The sequence below is a fragment of the Aulonocara sp. 'chitande type north' Nkhata Bay genome, linkage group LG8 (genome assembly GCF_057382095.1).
Source record: "Aulonocara sp. 'chitande type north' Nkhata Bay isolate Kocher_YH1m ecotype deep benthic linkage group LG8, A_spYH_male_GT1.1, whole genome shotgun sequence".
Lineage (NCBI taxonomy): Eukaryota > Metazoa > Chordata > Actinopteri > Cichliformes > Cichlidae > Aulonocara > Aulonocara sp. 'chitande type north' Nkhata Bay.
The window spans coordinates 1,205,062-1,225,910 of NC_141351.1; the positions used below are offsets into that span (position 1 = coordinate 1,205,062).

At 40.0% G+C, this 20,849-nt stretch overlaps 1 protein-coding gene across 1 annotated transcript in view; it reads right to left on the reverse strand.

Annotated features, from left to right (window-relative positions):
* dnah9 (dynein, axonemal, heavy chain 9) overlaps window positions 1-20,849 on the reverse strand; it is a 179,360-nt gene that overhangs the window by 119,376 nt on the left and 39,135 nt on the right. The window contains exons 31-37 of the mRNA XM_086304951.1: window positions 19,125-19,364; window positions 18,775-18,935; window positions 13,594-13,750; window positions 12,548-12,652; window positions 6,769-6,926; window positions 5,031-5,169; window positions 2,528-2,815 (exon numbers count right to left, since the gene is read on the reverse strand). Coding sequence (XP_086161077.1) covers window positions 2,528-2,815; window positions 5,031-5,169; window positions 6,769-6,926; window positions 12,548-12,652; window positions 13,594-13,750; window positions 18,775-18,935; window positions 19,125-19,364 — 1,248 coding nt within the window. The remainder of the gene's footprint in view (window positions 1-2,527; window positions 2,816-5,030; window positions 5,170-6,768; window positions 6,927-12,547; window positions 12,653-13,593; window positions 13,751-18,774; window positions 18,936-19,124; window positions 19,365-20,849) is intronic.

Sequence of the window (20,849 nt, forward strand, 5' to 3'; positions counted from 1 at the left end):
GACACAAAACATTATATGTCAGGTTGTAGTTTACTTGTCTTGTTTAGATGGCCCTCATTAGTGAAAGACACTATTTGTCTCCCTGTGTCTCAGTTAAGCTACCAGCACCACACACACCTTGCTTCCAGCTCTCTCACCAGTCTGACTTGCTCTCAACCTCAAGACACTAGCTGACTTGTTCCCCAGCCAAACATTTGATTCAACAGCACCTAGCCAATAAAAAACACAACTTTCAAGCCACAAATAAACCTTATTTACTGTAACCCCTCACTTTCCCCACTTTTATAACACATTTATTTGTTTTAGCTTTTTCTCTCATCTTTTGTATTAAAAAAACCCCATTCAAATCTGTTTATGGCATTAAAAGGATACTTTTTTCCCCACAGTAATGTGTACCTACACTGGTTAACCATAACATTAAAGCTGTATAGTACTTTATAGATTTAATCAATCATAATATATGCAGTATAGAAAGTTGTCTGTACTATTTTTAGTACTTTTTATAACTATCATGAAGCACAGTCCTCTCGTGCTCTTTAAAATCCAGGGTGAGCGCACTGCTAATGTGTATCACTATTTTATCCCAGGCCATGAAGTTATTGGTACCTAAACCAAAGTCACAAAGGAAAAAGTACAAAGTGAGTAAAAATGAGGGAGTAACTTTAAAATGAAACAAGAAAGCAGAACACAAAACTCTCAAATTGGGATATGAACTGTAGCCTGGCTGAGAAACTTGTTTATTACACCGCCACCCTTCCTGCCTCCTTATCGAGACTCTTTAAAACAGGACCATTAGCCCGGTTCTCAATATTGCTGTGCACTGATGCATTGAGGCACCAGTGCCAATGGGCACCTTGTACATATATCTGCAATACTCACCTCTTATAACAAAAGCACCGCTGTTTGACACACTGGGCCACTGGGGTTGCCCTGTAGATGGTATGAATAAAAGTAACACCTAAGTGAATTTTAGGATCCAAGGTTTCTGTCCCTGCAGCTCACAATGAGATGATCAAAGTCATCTGTCAGATGATAGAAGTGCTAAAGAATCTGCACTGATAATTACATATTTTGCTAAATGTGTATTTTAATTGTTTAACACTAATGTGTATTGCTGTGATTTGGCTCTATATAAATACAACTGAACTGAATTGAATTGAAGTATCAGTGTTGTGGATGATCTGTGTATATTCTTTTGTGTACATAAAGAGAGAGGAGACTTAAAAATTCTATTTTTTAATTGTTTTTCTAATTAAGTTTGCAGGAGTGCTCTTTTAGGATCACAAGACCCTAAACACACAATGCTTTTTAGCTTAATGTTTCAGCAATACACTGCTTTTAAATACAATGTGCTGTTGAAAATGTTGTCAATTAACCTAAATGGCAAACTAGAAATAAAATATCTAAACAGTTTGCTTTTCTTTCACCACAGAAACTGCAGCATTTCTTGATTTTTAGAACTGCAAATTAACTGGCTCCAAAATTCCTTTGTGGGTTCAGACTTCTTCATTTCTGGGTTAACATATTCAGTATGAGTGGACACCACAGAGTGATTTAAAAAAAGAGTGACAGAGACAAAAAAAAAGAGAGAAAGATATTTCCTCCCCATTTCCGTTGTAACATACATCCAATCAATGCCATCGACCCGGCTTCTTGGGGCTCCTTCTCCACATCCATTCAGCCAGAGCACAGACAGCTTTGCACTCTCAAAGACCCTGGCTGATTACCGCTTTGATGTGCGGAGGACTAATGCTAGCACAGGCTAACACTAAAGGTATGCTCTTGCCCTCCCCCCTTAACGGTCTGAAATCAAAAGGTTTGCTACACAAACATAGAAGTAAAAGTTCAGGCTCTGGGTGTGGACGGTTGTTATTGACCGCTCTGCAATTCTCTCCCTCTCTTGCTCTGTTTCTCCTCCTCTTTGTTTATTTCTGTGGCTGGCTCTCACAATGTCAGGGTTAAGTGGCATGGTGCAGCGCAAGCCTCCATTGATGGAGTGTTATTATGTGGTTCCGTGTCTATTTGACCTGAGGCAGATTGCACTTATTTCCCCTGGTCCTGCGTACATCTGTCTCTGACATACAATGCCTTCTATTGAGAGTCTGTATGTGTGTATCTGTATGTAATATAATGACTAGAATTAGGTCATCAGCTTGGGCACCTGAACTCTCATTCGTTTTCAGCAATATTTGCCCAATTCATCCAGATGCTGGTGTCTTGTTTGACACTAATGTGTATTTCCCAGTGGAACATTATGACATGAGGTAAACAGCTTTTGGAAAGAACTAAGATAAATCTAAATGAAAGTGCTACAACTGTAATATCTATCTAAATTGTTAAAGATGAAACCCCCCATCTGGGGACCTGGCTCATGCTTCTCAGACAACTTGTGATTATGTTTGCTTTCATCCTGAGCTTTGCAACTGACTTACACTCATACGGGTCCTTCATTTATTCAGCTGTAATGAAAATACAATTGGATAAACTGCAGCAGATAACCCTGGAGACTGTCAGGGAGTAACCACACCTTTAGTACAAAATTGTCCTCGGCTTGCAGCTTCAAGTCCAGGATGGACTCCCTCACGCCCTTCTCAAAGTCCAGGTCTCTCTTCCTGGGGACGTCCAAGGCAGGGAACAAGTCTCCTATTAGTCCCATGAAAACAGGCATGTCATCGGTCACGATCTTCGGAATGTTGAAGTCTCTGAGAGCTCGCATTAGCACCTGGTCCTCAGCTCTGCCGGGGTCTCCTCGCTTCAGAGAGCCGGCCACCACCAGGACTGACTTGATGGCTCGGAGACCCCAGTCATAGTGGTCCTACAGAAATATACACACCGCTCTTATTAGAACCTTTTTCATCGACAAGCTCATCACCTTTTAAAAAATGTTTTTATGGAGGATAATTAAGCAATTCAATCTTAGAGAAATAACAAGACTAAATATGCAACTCTATTTACTTGATCATTTCTGACTTTGTGTAAAAACCTATACTACCTCAGGTTCAATTTAGAACATATCTAAAGCTGCCACCTGTGTTGGATGACTGTATCTAAAGGCATTTGCATAATGGCAGAAGTATAATATCACACAGTTTTTGACTTCCATCCAGAGGCTCTCCAAATAACATGGGAGAGTAAGGCAACACACACACATACACACACACTCGTTTTCATATCTTTGTGAGGACATCTAATTGACATAATGCTTTCCCTAGCCGCTTATCCTAAGCCTAACCATCAAAAATGAATGCCTAACTCTAACCCTTAGCTTAAAGCTAACCATAACCTAACTGTAACCAAAAATGCCTTCAAACTTGTGGGGACCGGGATTTTGGTCCCCATAAGGGCTGTTGGTCCCCACGAGTATAGTAAATTTCCAATTTTTGGTCCCCACAAAGATATTAATAAACGCACACACACACACACACAAACACACAGAAAAACACACTTAAATATAGAAAGAAACCACCAGGTTCACATCACATCAATATGTGCTGTGATTAACTGTTAACCCCCCTTGTTTTCACAATGAAGGAAAAGATAAAGCCATAGATTTTTTGTCATGGAGCTATCAGATCTGCTGCTGCTTCATATTTTGTTGATCAGCACTTGAAGTGTTTAGTCTTATCATATCAGCTGGGCTGTTGGTACCCAGCAATCTAACAGCTATTCGTGATTCAACAGTAAATTGAAGGTGATCAAATGTTTTGTACAAAGCCCTGTGTCCCAAGTTACTCTGAATAAATGTGATAAAATAAAGTAGAATACAAGTAAAAGATAGTAACTGTGCTGTGATATTGCCTATATTTTAAATGCGTCTATCATAGATTCTGATGATAATACAGTAGGACGATATGAAAACAAAAACAACTGCTGGTATCTGGATGCCTTGGAAATTAATGAAGCTGCTGTGTACAGCATGGATGGATCTGGCAAAAAGCGCTGACGCAAAAATGAGATATGAGTGACACGTCCTTCCACCATCACTCTGGTAAACAAATGAATGAAGGAATACGTGTCAAGTGAATGCAATATGAAAATATTCATACTCCAATGAGCGCAGCAGGAGCTTGTCCAAGGATACTTTGACATGCAGACTGGAGCAGTCAGGGATTCAATCACCAACCTGCCCAACTAAATGACCTGCTTTACCTCCTGAGCCACAGTCCCCAAGAAGTGGAAAGGAAAAAAAAGAAACTAACAGAAACATGAAGAATATCTAAGAGTGAACACAAAGGACAGAGGAACAAAGGAGTCAAGAGGAAATTGAGAAAGCAGTAAATGAAAATACAATCATTTAAAACCACTTTCATGGCCAGTCACAAGCCCATGGAGCAGAACTTCTGTAATATTAAAGCCATAATTATGAGGCACTTGTTAAGCTTTAGAAAGTTGTTTTCTGAATCTGCACTTTTCATTGATTTGCAGTTTCAGCCCTTATATGAATTTAGCTTAGAGAAGCAGTCTGTTCATTATCTTTTCATTTCATTGCCTAAGTTGCTAATGTTGGAAAACCCAGGCAAAGAAAACCTAAAAAGGTAATTTTAAAACATTTCTGAAGAACTAGAGATTCATAAAACAGCCATAAAAAGAAATTAGTGTGCTATGACACTTAAACAGACCTGTGGTCATGGGAAATTCATCCAGAATTGAGGGCTCATAAAATCACTTACCTAAGCTAAGGAGCACCTGTGTAGCTATTAGTCAGCACTGTGAGTGGTTTTATTGCTTTTTTAAAAAAACGTAAATGATGGCATAACATGTAAAACAGGAGCAGGGTAAAATAGATTAAAGAAAAATGTTGATGAAATAACATCCAATCCCCCTGCAGCTTCTTATTTATATGCATGTGTTACTTCACCCGAACGGTTGGTCACAAGGTTAGCTCTTGTATGGAGCCTCTGAGTCATTCCTTTATCAGAAGCCGCAATTATAAAAAGAACTTTGTGTCAGCTGCTCAGTTTATAAATGGCAATGGATCTGGGTTTTACTAACCACATCGGCTGCGTTACATCGAATGAAGCAAGCAATACCTGTTTAGACAGCAGCTCTTTGCACAGCGTATAGAGGGTGATAAACTTCCTAGCAAGGACCCGGGCATTAAGGAAGCCTTCAGCCACCAGCATGATTTCACAGATGAGCTCAAAGTCCGGCACCACCATGGCACAAGGTCTGTGTACAAATGTAAAGAAGGCAGTGACTTTAAGTTGTTTGTTCATACCCATATGGAAAAAAAGAGAAAAAAAAACACTGCAGTTAATTTCCATATGGCTGCCATATGGAGAAATCCTTTGTCACCTGCACTACAGTACATCATGGATGGTTCTTATGTAGCTCTTTTCTACTCTATTTGAGCACTCACCTTGCACAACTCGCTTCATTCACCCATCCATACGAGCACTTTTTTCTGTGCTCTACGTAAGTGCTTCTATCTACCATTCACACACATTCATACTACGATGGATGCATCGGACAGCAACTCGGTGTTAGAATCTTCCCCAAGGATATTTAGCATGCAAACTTGAGCAGACAGGGATCAAACCGCCAACCTTCCGATAAATAGGTGTCCTGGTCTACTACCTGGGCTACAGTCATACAGCCCTGCGGACTAATGAGAAAAAAGCCTTGATTGATTGATTGATTGATTGATTGATTGAAAAGCTGAACTTTATGGAAGGTTTGAGTCCCGTTCACACACTCGAAACCCTGAATTAAAACTATTCTGTTAAGTATTGTCTTCACAGTGATCTGAAAGACAGACTCGTTGCCAGTTATCGCAAATGCCTAATTGCAGTTTTTGCTGCTAAGGGTGGCAAAGCCAGTTAGTTTAAGGGAGGCACACAGGTTGTATACCCTTTTCTCTTAACAAATGAAATCATCATTCAAAAACTGTACTCTGTGTTTACTTGGAACGGGACAAACATTTTTTCACTGCACTATAGGGATATTGTTCATACACTGCAAAAAATAGAACAATGTCAACATACAGGTCTGAATCCATTACAATTATTTAAGAAAAGCGGCACAGCTCTTCTCCAGTAACACGTATGCAAACACAGCTTATCAGTGAATGTCCACTCCAACATTAACCTGAGATATTACAATGTTCAACTTTTTTGTTGTTTTTTACCTTTATGTTATTTAAACAGTTATTTAATATTTAGTCAGCCTAAAAGAAGGATCAGTTATGTGATATTTTAAATTAAACCCGTTTAATGACACAGAATCATCACCTGAATGTACAAAAGTTGCATTTGTCCATACAAACATGTTCTCCTGATAATCCACAGAAAACACAGTTGGCACTTTTCATTAGGCCTACATTATGCTGAAGAAACAGTCCCTACGTATCAATTTTGGTAATTTGAGTAAATAGACTTAGGGAGTCTGAACCACTTTAGTGGCTCGGGGTCTGGACTCTTTCCAGAATTTTGGTATGACTTGTACTCTTGATGCATGAGTAAACCCAGGATTAAATATTAACAGATGGATTAACCCAGGTGGCGCCAGTGTCCGGCAGCCTCGCCTCTGTCAGTGCGCCCCAGGGTGGCTGTGGCTACAATGTAGCTTGCCATCACCAGTGTGTGAATGTGTGCGTGAATGGGTGGATGACTGGATATGTAAAGCGCTTTGGGGTCCTTAGGGACTAGTAAAGCGCTATATAAACACAGGCCATTTACCATTTTACCATTTAACCCAGCTGAAATAAATGAAAGGATCAAGCTGAATGATCCAAATAAGCGTACACATTATGAAGATCTTTTGGCCTACCTGAACAGAGCTTTGAGATTCTCAGGAAGCTCGGTCCTGCCAGCGTAGCCTGGGTTCATTGTGATGAAGATTCCAACAGAGGGACAAAGATTCACTTCCTCTCCCATGAAGTTAAATCTCTGCTTCTTATCGCGGATGGCATCTTGGATGCTTTTGACCTAATTTCAAAGATAATACAAAATGGAATTAACTGTCGCAACTGGATGCCAACACACAAACATTTTTTAGCCCCATTTTTGAGGATTAAAGGGGTATATAGTGTATGTTCCCAAGCAGTAAAAAGGGCACACTCTGTCTACCACAATTTAAAAAAAACAAATACAAAAATGTGTTTTTAATCATCATTTAAGTCAAAATCATGTGATACATTGTGACAAATTACATGGTGTTGCTCGGCTTTTTTGGTCACAGTTTAAAAAACGGCATGTTAAAATTATTTTTAAGCTAATTAATGAATAATAATGAAAAAATACAATGAGAATGTTAAACTGCTAATACTCACTTTTACTTAGTACAGCATTGGTTACTGTATACTTTTTGCATCAGTGTCTGCTAGTGCCCGCTTGGGTCAGAGCCATGACATTTGGTAAACTGACAGAGTGTCTGTGTCTGTCTATTGTGGCCAACAGACATTGGACTTGTCCACGGAGGATTTACATGACAATGCACCAACTACATAACTACATACATGCCAAAGCATAACACGGATATATAATCAAGTCATTACATACATCAACTAATGTGTTGAATCAGAAGTGCTAATATGCAATCTTTGCACAGTTATTCCAATTCAATACCGTCAGGTTCCTACATGTTCAAGGCACTAATGAAATTTCGAGGGTGACCAAACTTTCCATAATCCATCCTCTAGGCACCAAAACTGTTTGTACAGAATTTTATAGAAATCCATCCAATAGTTGTCAAAAAGTCTTTGGCCAACTACTCTCCCAACAGTGCTATCCCTGCAGGACTTGGGTCCATGGTGCCATGATTTTTCATTCAACAGTATTTCTCACTTTCATTGGTAGTTTCTTCAGTCACACATCTGGAACTCACCAAATATTCACTCTCTTTGGTTTCTGGTTACCGTGTCGCTATAAATCTCTTGCGGTGTGGACATGTCTTTACAGTCATTTTAACATTCTATTTTGGAACACTGAAAATCAACTTTTGATGAATGGATACAGTTATAGCATTTGTAACAAACCTAACAGCTGGTAAGCTGGATGAAAATTCAGCATGTCTGCCTTAGAGATGGCACGATACCACTTTTTTATGTCCGATACCGATATCATAAATTTGGATATCGGCCGATACCAATATGAATCCGATATAGTGTTTTTTAATCAATAAAACTGTTTTTTTAATATCTTGCTGCATTTTGTATAAGTTCATACTCAAGTTTAAATAAACAACAACACTAAAGCTATTCTGTTATACCTGTATGTAAAAAATATACTGCACCCAAAATATTTCATAGTTCAGCAAAACTGATCAATCTAATAAACTTAAACCTACTCCATCCTCCCTATTCTGGTATTTTAAAGAGTACTTAGCAGAAAAATTAAGCAACCCAACTAATAGGGTTGCAAACTCCCAGAAAAAAAAAATAGGGAACTACCCCCCACCCTCCACCTCATGATGCTTAATTGACGTAGTCAACTTTAATTTGATGCAGCGTGAAAAAAAATGCACAGAAATAAATTATTTTTCAAGAATAATTAAATGGATTCAACATCTTTCTTCTACAGAATTGCAGACTGCACAGATGGTATCTTCCCAAAGGAAAAAGAACTAGCTTACTAGGGTATATTAGACTTAACAGTTACTATATACAGTAATGGACTTCTATATATTTTACATAAGATTAAAACTTTGGGTGTAAGATTCAGATAATTATTTATAAAAAGCTAGACATTTTAAATGAGAATAAGAAAGAAAAGTATGTCTTTGAGCTTTATTTCTCTCCGATATCCGATCCAGTAATTCACGTCAGTATCAGACCGATACCGATACGTAATATCGGATCGGTCCATCTCTAGTCTGCCTTGAGAAATATACAGGCTCGCTCATCCAATATGGCGGCCTCACTGACACACCTTTGTAATAAAAATTCCAACCAATGTGGCATCTACATGCGGGTAATAGCTATGATTGCCACCGGCTCCCTACCAAACCACGCCAAGCCGAAACTATCTGAAACACAGTTGATATCAAGTGCAACTCTCATTAACATATTATTAATATCACCAAGCACACAGCAGAGTCGATTTGCAACAGCCTGTCAAATTGTTATGCAGCATGCAACTTTTTTTGCAAAGGGACGCAATTTCATCAATAGTATGAGCATGTTATCAGCCAGGGTTCACTGGATGGATGAACTACCAAAGCCCTGCTTGTCTACATTATGAGGGAATGAGATATCAGAAATGAACTTTCTGTGAGTGTGTATACGTGCATGCATGTGTGTGTCTCGGCCTAAAACTCTGAATCCCAGCCTGTAAGAAGCTTTATGAATTTAACATGCGAGCGGTAGAACAGCGAGTCGACAGCTGGAAAGAGGAGGAACATCTCTTCATGGATGAGTACTCGGCTACAGATCACTCAGTCATACTAACGCAATGGGGAGAGGCAGGAGGGGGGAATGCAAAAACAAACAGGGAAGCTGCATCAGACAAAAAAAAAAGAAGAAATAAAAGTTTTTAGGACAACATCAGAGGAGCTTGTGTTTTATATGAAATGGCAGCAGCTCACCACTGCTATCCTACAGGGATAGGAAGGGAAGTAAAACACAAAAATCACATTTAAAAGAAGCTCAAGAAAAGAGGTATGATCCAGAGAGGTCCAGCTCCATTCTTTTTTCCTCTCTGGAGCTAGTGGCTTCAATAAAACAAAATAAAACACATTCAGTGTTTGATGTAACCGAGGCAGAACCCCACCAAGCCATCTCCATGTTATAACAACTGCAGGCCTTTGGTTGGTTTCAGCTTTATTTAATGTAGAACTGGTCCAGGCCCAGGCCTCAGCCACGTTTGTCACTGTGCAATGCCACGCGCACCTAATCCATCTGTAAGAAGATGGATTAGGTGCATGTGGTATGGTGGGAGATGGCTCTGTGTTGGCTCCTCTCAGGAAGGCTGAGCGCTGGAGTGGGCTGCCAGCTCTCACAGCAGGAGTTTGACGCTCATTCTCTGGGTCTACTTCTCCACGTAGGAGCCACCGTGATTTATTATTCATTACACCACGCAACACCAATTCATTCTTCTGGCACTTTAAAATTCTCTAAGTACTGTAGACTTCTATGGCTTATGAAGGAAGACTGCTTGACTTTCATTTCTGCTACAGGGAGAAGGGCAGAGGAGTGACTGCTAAGTCTAGGGGTGAATAATGATCCTTTGAGGAGCTCTATCTCCATTATCATCATGATCGCAATCAGCATCCTTATCAACTGTGTACATTTTGCTTTGACAGTAGTGTACATGCATGAAGATAGAGTCAGGACCAACGGTAGGCAGGATTGGAGTACAGCACAGGGACTTGTGAAACCACAGAGAGAGGATCTCTTTGATCGTGGATAACAGAATGGAAGATAGCTGAAAAGCTAGAATCAGCTGAAACACGCAGAGTATGGCTGATTTCTCAAAAGAGTGCTATTCTCAGAGGGTTAGCTACTGTAGGTCACACAGAGTATACGATGCTCGGTGTAGAGTCTTTTTTTTTCTCCACATGTGTCATTTTGCATGAAGTGAAGAGAGAAAAGGAGCATAACTATAAAGAATGATCAGTTCAGGTCATTCACAGAGCTCCATGTAGTAAAAAAAGAGCACTATCCCAGCTTCTTCTGGGGAAATAATTAACCCTACTGTGAAGCACAAACGTTAATTCACCAATCAATTTTAGGCCACTTGAGATCAGTAAGACCAACTGAAAACCAGGTTTGGCCACTATGTGACCACTTTACCCAAGGGCTTCTTTCAAGAAAATGTTGTTATACCCAGTGGATGCTGCAACTGTGGGGGTGGGGTGATTCAATACAATTTAATGGTGCACTCGATTCATGCACTCGAGTCATGTAGCGCAACCCACTTCCTTTACACTAATTAGTGATTGTGCAGTGGCACAGAGAGAACAGAGGAGCTTTGTATGTGCAGCTCTGGAAATACAAAGCGAGTGGCAGCAAGGACTTTATATGTTTTCCAATTCTGGGAAAATACCAAATCAAAGTAGACCTTTTTGATATATGAATGATAGCTTACCTTTATTAGTGGACATAAGTGGATGGGCATCAGCAAAACAGGTAAAACAGTACTACTAATTTAAATTTCCCTAGTTTTTTATAGTCCATTTTTTAACTGCCTTATAGTTTTTCAGGCTGCATATGTGTAAATAGCAGTTCCACCATTTTTAGGCCTGGTGGATCACTGAGGTTGTAATATACTGCCCAAAATTATGGGTACAATACGTGCACAGCTGTCAGGTTCCCCACATACATTTATGAAGTACTGTTTGTTTTTCAAACCAATTAATCAGACAAGTAAACATACAGTAAACATAAAGATGTTAATCTTTATGTTAACATAAAGATTAACATCTTTATCCTCTGTTTTGTAAAAGATGGAAAGCAGTCCAACGACCTACCAGTTCCTATTAGTGAACACTTTGAATTGTGCTGTAATGGGTCGTTGTTTACCAACCAATCACAACATATTTGTCAGCATACTTAGTGTTTATATTTGCTTCTGGTATGCTTGTATGTATTTCCTTGAGTCTTGAGTTCTTATTTCCAGTTTGTATCCAAGTTTAGCTCTAACCTCAGTGTTTCTTTTTCTATCCTCTTCTGTCAGTTCCCTCATATTAAGTTCATTCATGTGCTTCCCACGCCTCGCTTCCTGTTGATTTTGGGAGTTATTTATCTCTAGTGTCTTGCATTTAGTATTATTTACCCTCCTGACTTGTCTTTGATCACTATCAGCTGAGTCTCATTACCCATCTTGTGTAGAGGTAGTCCCGTGTGTTCACTTTAGTCCTCGTCACGGTGTCTGTTATCTCACCTCGGGTTCTTTCAGCCAGTTGTTTTGTATTTTAGTTTCCATTAACTTCCACTGCTCATCACTGCTTGGACTTTGCTTTTGCTGAAATAAAGGTTAGTTTTTTGAAACTTCTGCCTCCCCGAGAGCCTGCATTTGGGTGGGTATCATGTGATTTATAACTGAATTATAGGAAAACTGAAAATTATGTAAAAAAAAATCATTAGAAGGTTAAAAAATATTATGGTGTTTTTTGTTTTGTTCTGTTTTTAATTTATGGATGACAAAAGGCCAGGTTGAAGGTTCTGACTGACTTGTAGGGGGTCAGTTGTATCAGGAAAAACTGTAAGATGATTTTTCTACATTTTGTTGGCAAATAAAGAATATTTTGCTATCTGTTCTCTGAGTGTTTCATGTCAGTCCATCTGAGTTGCAAAGATTGCTACTAATGTTGCTTGCAAAGTTAAGCTGGGGAGGCAGTTTTCCCTCTTCAACTCTCAAATCAGATCACAGAAGGCTCCAATTATAAAGAAGCTCTGGGGTGCAAAGGTGGCAGCCTTGGTACATTAGTGTTATAGCTGAAAAGATTATACTTGGAATTGGTTATGAAGAGGCCGTTTCCTCGAACAGCAGTGTTTTCAAGGGCTTTTCACTAGAGCTTGATTGAGTTGGACCACAAATAAAATGCACACACGGTGCTCTCAATCAACTCCACCTGCAAATACCTGAGGGGGAGGGGGAGGGAATCGTACCTGTACAGCCACCACAGAAAGCACCTCCACAGATATCCTGTTAAACTCGTCAAAGCAGCCCCAAGCTCCTGTCTGAGCCAGGCCTTTGTAGATGTTCCCACAGGACTGTGGACACGAAGAGACAAATATTCAGACACATTGGGGCAGGAAGCCAGTCAGATTCAGATCCAGTCTGACTGGTAAGACGTGGAAAGGGAGACGCATATGTATCAGCAATTACACAGAAGATATATGAAAAAACAGTTTTGTCATAGCTACTACAGAGACATGCAAGTTTGTGAATAATAACACAAACAAAGCGTCACACTAGTAAAAACAGGGGCTGATGGCAACAAAAAGAAGGCTAAAATATTGCCTGCACACATTACAGCTACCCTTAACACTGGCTCGAGAGCAGGTGAACAGCCCCCCTGAGACCAAGATGAAGCAGGCCGTTGACTCCAATTACAAGCAGAAAGAGCGAAGCCTCCTTGACGTGGACTGGAGCTGACCGGAGGATTGATTTAAGTTGTGTATGTGCGTAACTCAATATGACTAACAATGCAGGGCTCTGCGAAATGTTGAAGCGCACATGTGTATTAGCACATCTATCTGTACACAAGAGCTTTGGAGTTTATAGGTGTGCCGGACACCTCTATAATATAATGATTCCCCTGTCTAGTGGAAGCAGGAGCAAGCTGGATTGTAAGATTGCGTTTATGTCTCCGTTGACCCCTCAATATGCAGAAAATATGAGTGAAATATAAAAGCATAATAAAGGCAGGCGGAGGCTGAATACAGAGAAGGGTTTTTGACAAGGTTTGGTAAAGCAATAACAATGGGGGTTTACTTAATCAGCTATTCTTTCAAGGGGAAAGCAAACAGAAGATGAAAAGAACAAAGATGAAAAGAGAAGGGCATAAAGGTAGGTTGACAACTTTAATGACAAATGCATACCATATCGCTGACAAAGGCAAAGATGAAAAGAAACACACATGCTGCGAACGCACATTGGCTCTGTGCGTGGGCTCAAACACAGAAGCTTGTGCTCATGCACGCTTGCTCACCTTGTAGTCCATCTGCTCGGAGCAGTTAAACACGTACACCATGATTCCCAGGGCCCGTCCCAAGTCTTTGGTAGTCTCAGTCTTCCCCGTGCCTGCAGGCCCAGCTGGAGCTCCACTCATTGTCAGGTGGAGGGACTGAGTCAGTGTGATGTAGCATCTAAACATAGTGGAGATATTTCTAGTTGCATTACTACAGTCCACGCACATCCATATAAGTCGGTTCTCTGGTTGAGCACAAAGATAGGAAACTTAAACATGAAATCACAGTTTCGGGAGTAAAACGTCTCTACAGAAGGCTCTTGCTTCTGTGCAAGTTTAAACCCAGAACACGCTCTATATTTTTATGTGTCAAAATAATGAATGCTGAGGAACTGAAATTTCACAGTTGCTAATTCTGGCCAAAACTCTGTGAAAACACATGCAGGAGCCCAAGGTTTTTAGCATGGGTATGTCAGTGTGCATGAACATGCTTTTCAGTAAACAGTAAACTGAACAAATGTGTTTGCCACTGTTTGCTTTAGGGCGACTGTATAGGTGCTACCAGCTACCAGCACTACTTCTGCTGTAAATACTGATATAAGAAAACAAAAACATACTATTCTGTGTGGGAACCTGCACGTTGCTGCCTGTGTGTCTGAGGACCATAATAAGGATTTGAATAAAGACATTGTCTTCAAAGCCTGAAAACCAAAATTTGGACTGAGTGCATGATTTACAGGTGGCTTAATGAGACACTGAAGTCCTCCGTGTCAAATCAAAATACAAAGTGGCATCAGTGATCAGCATGACATTACACCAATTCACTTAAGAACAATGCTCCTGTCCCTCACACAGCCGAACCAGCACGCAGCGAAAGAGCTGAATGCAGAGGACTTTCTTCCCCGGTCACTGCAACAATACAATCCTGTTAAATCATCCACACTCTCTTATAATAAATGCACAATAGGAGAAAAAAGCTTGGGTTTCTGCCACCGCATTACAAGAACTGCACGCAGCTATTAACATGACAAAAAACAACCCTGCGTTGTCCTATAACCAGCACTGACAATGTCTTGGTGTTGTCTCAGCTGTCACTGTACATAATTTTATTATATGATAATATAATCTGTTCCTGTGCTTTGATTATGACACAGGCTGATTAGTGACACCATTGATTGCTTCTGCTCCACAACCTGTCAGGACTAGCAAGCAGTCTGCCCAGCTAGTGTCAATAAAAAGCAGAAGCACTGCGAATGTGAACTGACAATCAGGACTCCATTGATCACAGCAGTGAACACGCTGGTTTGCCTTAAATATCAACACAGCAGTTGTTTTAATAAGCTGCTGGTTAATAGATGATGTATGGAAGGGGAAAATATCGGGAAGCGTAACGAGAGATAGAAGTCAGAGAAGACAAATGATGCCATCTGTATACAGTGTATCAGAGCCAATCAGCTTCACGACTCTTCGCTAAAATACGGCCAGAAATCTCACACTAAGTCATCAAGGAGGCTGGATAAGGATGGTCTGCACTGAATAACTAAAGCAAGATAGGAAAGAGTGAAACTAAACAGGGTTGCGATAAGGTGACTTATTTTATTACAGTGTCTTTAAGAAGAACAGCTATATATCAGCCTACCTGTCTGACTCATTCTCCCTCCACTCCTGTGTGTGTGTGTGTGTGTGTGTGTGTGTGTGTGTGTGTGTGTGTGTGCGTGCGTGCGTGCGTGTGTGTGTGTGTGTGTGTATGGGGTGGGGGTTGACATTTTGCATAATGGTGCAGCTTTGGAGTATTGAGTGAGTGCAAACATTACGCTGATAACATACACGCTGTTATAGATTAGAGTCACTTCCTTTAGCCTAATTATCCTGCTGCAGAAAGTGAGCACAACAGATTGAAAATAGCCACCTTGTGGTACATAATCACACAGAGGTCATGTGAACGAATTCACATACTGCTTAAGAATTCACATTTCTTCTAGACAATATTAATGTTTAAAATCTTAAGTGACAAAGGCTTTGATAAACGCAGCAATGTCAGTAATTAAGAAATTCTGTTTGCCTGCTTTCATGTAAACCGATGCTGTAGAGCCTTGTCACAGAAAGCATTCTGATTTGTCATGAGAGGGTAATTAATAAATTAATAGTGTCTTTTAAATGGACTTGTAAATCGCAGCATTGAAAGATTGCTTAAAAACTTTCAAAATTAACTAAGGCTATCAACAGTATATGAAAAAATATCTGGTATGACCTTATGTCCAAAATATGCCGTGTTAAAGATATATCAACTTAAGCTGAAATAGGGCCCGGTTGTACTTTTCTGTAGTACCAGTTTTAACCACAAGATGGTGAAGTGAATTAATGCAACATCCAGTGTGCCCTTTATTTGAAATCAAGAATTATTGTTCCTACATGCTAGGAAAAGCTACAAGCTACAGCTACTACTGGCTGCCTGAAGAGTTCGCAGAGGTCTTACAGACAAATGGATGGAGTGATCCCACTTCCATACATTTTACCTCATGGACCACCCGTCTCATTGTGACATTTTTTTTGTTTAAATTTTTATTATTCTGCAAAGTTGCGGGTTACTCTGACCAGAACCCTTCAGCAGGTAGAGGTTCATGTGGTGCTAAGTCAAGCCTGACGATAGCCAGTATAAATAAATGATTCTGTAGTAAACTCTGAGATGTATTTTTCTTTTTTGCCATAATTACAGAAAAATATATTTCCATCTTTCACCATCCATCCATCCATTTTCTTCTGCTTATCCAGGACCGGGTTGCAGGGGCAGCAGTCCAGGCAGAAAAGCCCAGACCTCCCTCTCTCCAGCCACCTCCTCCAGCTTGTCCGGGGGAACACCAAGGCGTTCCCAGGCCAGCCGAGAGATATAATCTCTCCAGTGTGTCCTGGGTCTGCCCCGGGGCCTCCTCCCTCACTTTTAAAGGAAATCTAAATACTGTTTAGACATCTTTTCAGTATTGCTCCAGTTCTCAGGGTGCATTGGTTTCTTGTGTGTCCAAGGACTGATTTTCATAGCTTGCACTGCACTACAACAGTGCTGCTGATTTAGTCTAAATCATATTTATAGGTTTTTTTGTATTGCCTTGTCATCCTCTTGCATCGTATCTCACAGCTTTGTTCCATCTCTAACAAAGTTCTTCTGAATTGCAAAATTGATGTCATATAATATAAACTTGCTGAACTTTGATAAAGATAATGGTTTCATACTTTAGATAAACTAACCATTTAAGATATGTTAGTATACACAGAAATCTGCATGTAGTGTTAAGATAAAAACGTGGATTTTACTCTATGCTACTGTGGTGCCTGTGGATGTCAGGTTGTGTTTTTCTCTTGTTGACTCTGATGTGAAGAATTGTGTAACAATTCATGTAGCAAACACTATTTTAGCCATTTTCTCAAGTCATGGATTAAAGGATTTGACACCTCGCCCCCTGGTCTATGGCCCATTGTTTCAATGAAAGCCAGTGGCAAACTGTGTGAGTCACAGCGAGGGCATGCACCATATGGTGAAGCCTTGCTCCACGGCTGCTGATGATGCCATCAAAGCCCATTGTTTATGCTTTGTTCAAGCTTCAAAGGGAATACTGGTCAGCTTGGAAAACCATACAGTCAAACACTGCGGTTCGCAAAAGGACTCTGAGAGGCAGGTATTCAACTCTCTGTAGCTTAACTAACCCTGCAAAAACATGTGGGCACGAACAAACCAGCAGCTGGCACAGTGACCATGCAGAGTTGAGCTGAAAGATTTTACTTGTGGTGGGTGTGCATAATGATTCAAATGAAGATGCTTCCAAAGCATCAGATGGTGATTATCAGATGAGAAACCTCCATTTTCTTCTCAGTGACAAGGGAAGAAGACTATTAGTACAAATGGATTTTTGAAAAGCACTCAAGTTTCCTGCAAAACAGCACCTGTAGAGTACTACACAGTAAGTATTCTTGGTTGTTTTTCATTTACTTTTTTATTTACTGCTAAACTTCCTCTCCTCAACACAGCAGGCCAGTTAATCTTTGGATTCTTCTACATACATAAGAATTCAGAGAGTGGCTTCATTTTAAGACCTTTGCTTTCTAGGACTGATCCTATCCAGCCAGTGTCCGCTCTCTTGGCCAAAATGCCCGGTTGATATCAGAGATGAGAGATAAATGGTCAGACTGCTTCAAGCTGACAGAACAACAGTAACTCAAGTATCCAGTTGTAACAACTGAGAAATAAAAAGAAAAGCAGCTTTCAATCCACAACATGTCAACCTTTAAAGCAGAAGGGCTACAGCAGCAGAAAGCCACACTCCTGTAAGAACAGTTCACAGAGAAAAATGTTGCCTGGTCTTATGAGTGGCAGTCTCCAACAGAACGACACTTTTCTAGGCTTTAACTCAAGATTTTTACAAAGCTTTTTCAACCTTTGTATAAATCCTGTGGTTTCAGTTATAGTTTTTTTCACACACTGTCTGCATCGATGTGTAATCAAACCCCAGCAGTATGGTTCTTGTTTTAAAGCAAATAATGTACAAATCTGAAATACCTTTAATACAGTGTTTAAAAAAACGTTGACAACCTAAAGAGCCATAGTAACAAGCCTAGCCCTTTTGAATAAAGGACCCACAAGCTAAGGTTCCCACTCAAATCTACCAAACATCCAGGTTGGCTGTATGCACTTTATGAATATCCACTGGTTATCCTGGCATTTCTAGCAAAGTCGTTGAGTATTGTGGCAAAAATAATCTGAGTTCCATCATTTAGACATGACAGCCTCTTTGGTGGATCATTGTGTCCCTTCTCTTGGGTCTACCAAGGACTAGGCTGCTGGTGCTCCGACTCCAGTTCAGTGGCTGTTCTGCAGAGAACATATATGTCCCATACTGTATGTGTTATACTGAGTGAACTGGCTAAAAGGAAACAAACTCTTATGTCTACAACTTCTGCTCCCTGAAAGAGAGGGATGACTGTGATGGTGTGTATATGTCTAGGCAGGACCACAAATACATCATTAGAGGTCATCTGTCGTAAAGGCTTGAATAGAGGTGTCTTCAGGCAGGATACACGGGGTGTGATATCCCCCATCCCATATGTTTTGTATATCAAATTCAGAGAACAGAAGTTATAGACATGACACTTTTTTTCATTGCCTCTTTGTCTGGGAAAAAAGAGACAAAAAATTGTCCAAGCCCTCCATACCTATCTGTTAGAGGAGTGATGACTAATCGCGGTGTGTTTCCCAGGTATTCGTAGGAGTAGAGAAACTGGGCATCACAGATGTTAGTAAGACAATGCTTCTCCTTTTCATCCCAACGGTGTCTCAGCTGTGACAGCCACACAAAGGCCTGAGAATTCTCCACCTAAAAAAAACAGTGAGATACAATCCAAAATAATATATGCTTTGTCACCTTCTAATTATGATAATGACATACTTGCTGGAATATCTTTAGTTCATTACTCACTGGTAACAGCATCACAAAAAATACAGCAGCTGCATAAGATTTTTTGAGCACTGGCTCTGGCAGACGTATCCCTCGTGACCCTCTCACCTTCTGAGTGATCATCTTGGCCACGACGTCTCTGGCATGGACATCGATGGTGCAGATAGTCATGACCTTCTGCCGATCACCCGGTGTAAGTTGGCCAATCAGCATTGAGATAAGAGTGTTGAGCTGGGAGACCTGTTTTTTGTAGTACTCCTTCATGGCGTTGTCGTAGCCCTCCTCCAGACGTGCAAAAGCCATAGTGACGTCAGACGTCCACCAGATCTGTGTGCAGGTCAAAGCCACCTGAAAAGGGAGTCAGAGACATTGAAACCACTCTGATTCTCTCTGGTAGTTTACTTGTATTCACTTTGAGCTAAAACATCATCTAAATGTAAAACAAATCTAGGAATTGTGCCAACAAAGGCACACAAAACATATGGCCCTATATGTTTTTGCATAAAAACCCCCACCAATGGAAAGAGATGTAAAGGAATATTTGAACTGAAAAACAGATTTGTTTTGGCTGTTGTTCCTGACAAATGTGGAGAGTCATCTTTAAGGAACACTACATGGACTGAGCAGGTGTTGTTTTGTCTGGGTATTAATGGACTTGGCATTTAAAAATAATTCCAGTTGAAGCCTTCTAATACCTTTGCAACTGGAAAGGGTAAGGTTGGAGGGTATACAGAAATCAGGTATACAGATGAGCTAATAAAGATGAGCTTAGCTTCTGAGTGATGCAAGCCAAAAGAAAGCATTCTATCTATGCCCAACAAGGAGCATCTCCACTGGTTACAAAGAGAGTCTACAAGACAAACATCCTTGGGTTCTCCTAACCTATGACCTCAGTAAATACTTTTCTGATAAACTTATGGTCTCAAGCACTAGTTACTGTTAATGAAAGAGCATCATGTTCATTTTGTAATTCATGGTCCTCTTTAGTGTCAAAAGGGAGAATAAAGCTGTGTGTGATTTACTGTGTGACTGATAAGTTCGCACCATACAAATATACAGATATACAGGCATTACAAACTATCTCAGGCTATAAATACACTGTTGTATGGTTTATGTAACACCTGTTATACTTGTAAAATAAACAATTTCACTATAATGTATTTTTTGCAAAAAAGTCAGTTTTTCATTTATTTATTGGTTGAAGAACACCCGATGATGTAGTGCACAGCTGGTGTCACAAAAAAATACAGCTTTTTTTGTGCCAAACAACTTCAGGAGTAGCTTGTTGTACACATCCAAAACTATTCAGCAGCTAAACAGTTGCATCTAATTGTAATAGGGCACTTCACTTGTTTAGGACATTCTAATCGTACTGAAAAGTAAGAAAATGAAAAACGTTTTCTGTCACTCTGAAGTTTGCAGTTTTCTGAAGTGAGCTTTCAAAAGTCTGTGAAAATGACAAAGGGCTTGTGTTGCAAACTTTGGGGATGAAGACTGAAAGAGCTAGAAGATCAAACAACTCAATAGCATCTAACAATAAATGCTAATGAGTGTGTGGGAATTCTAGAAGAGGCTGTTTTCAAAAGGCAAGATTTCTATGTCTCTGCTGCTTTGCTGCTTTGATTTTGACCGTTCTGCTTTTATTGCTAACTTTAAGTTTTTAATTTAAAGCCTGCCCAAAAAATTTATTTGGATTACTAAAAGATTGACCTTCAGTCTTTGTCAGTTACTTCTGGAATAATTTAAGCTAAATATATTTTTATCCTTGCTTTCATAAACACTATTGATCATGGAATTGATTTTAACTTTGCTATAAAGGCCTAACTTTTTTTT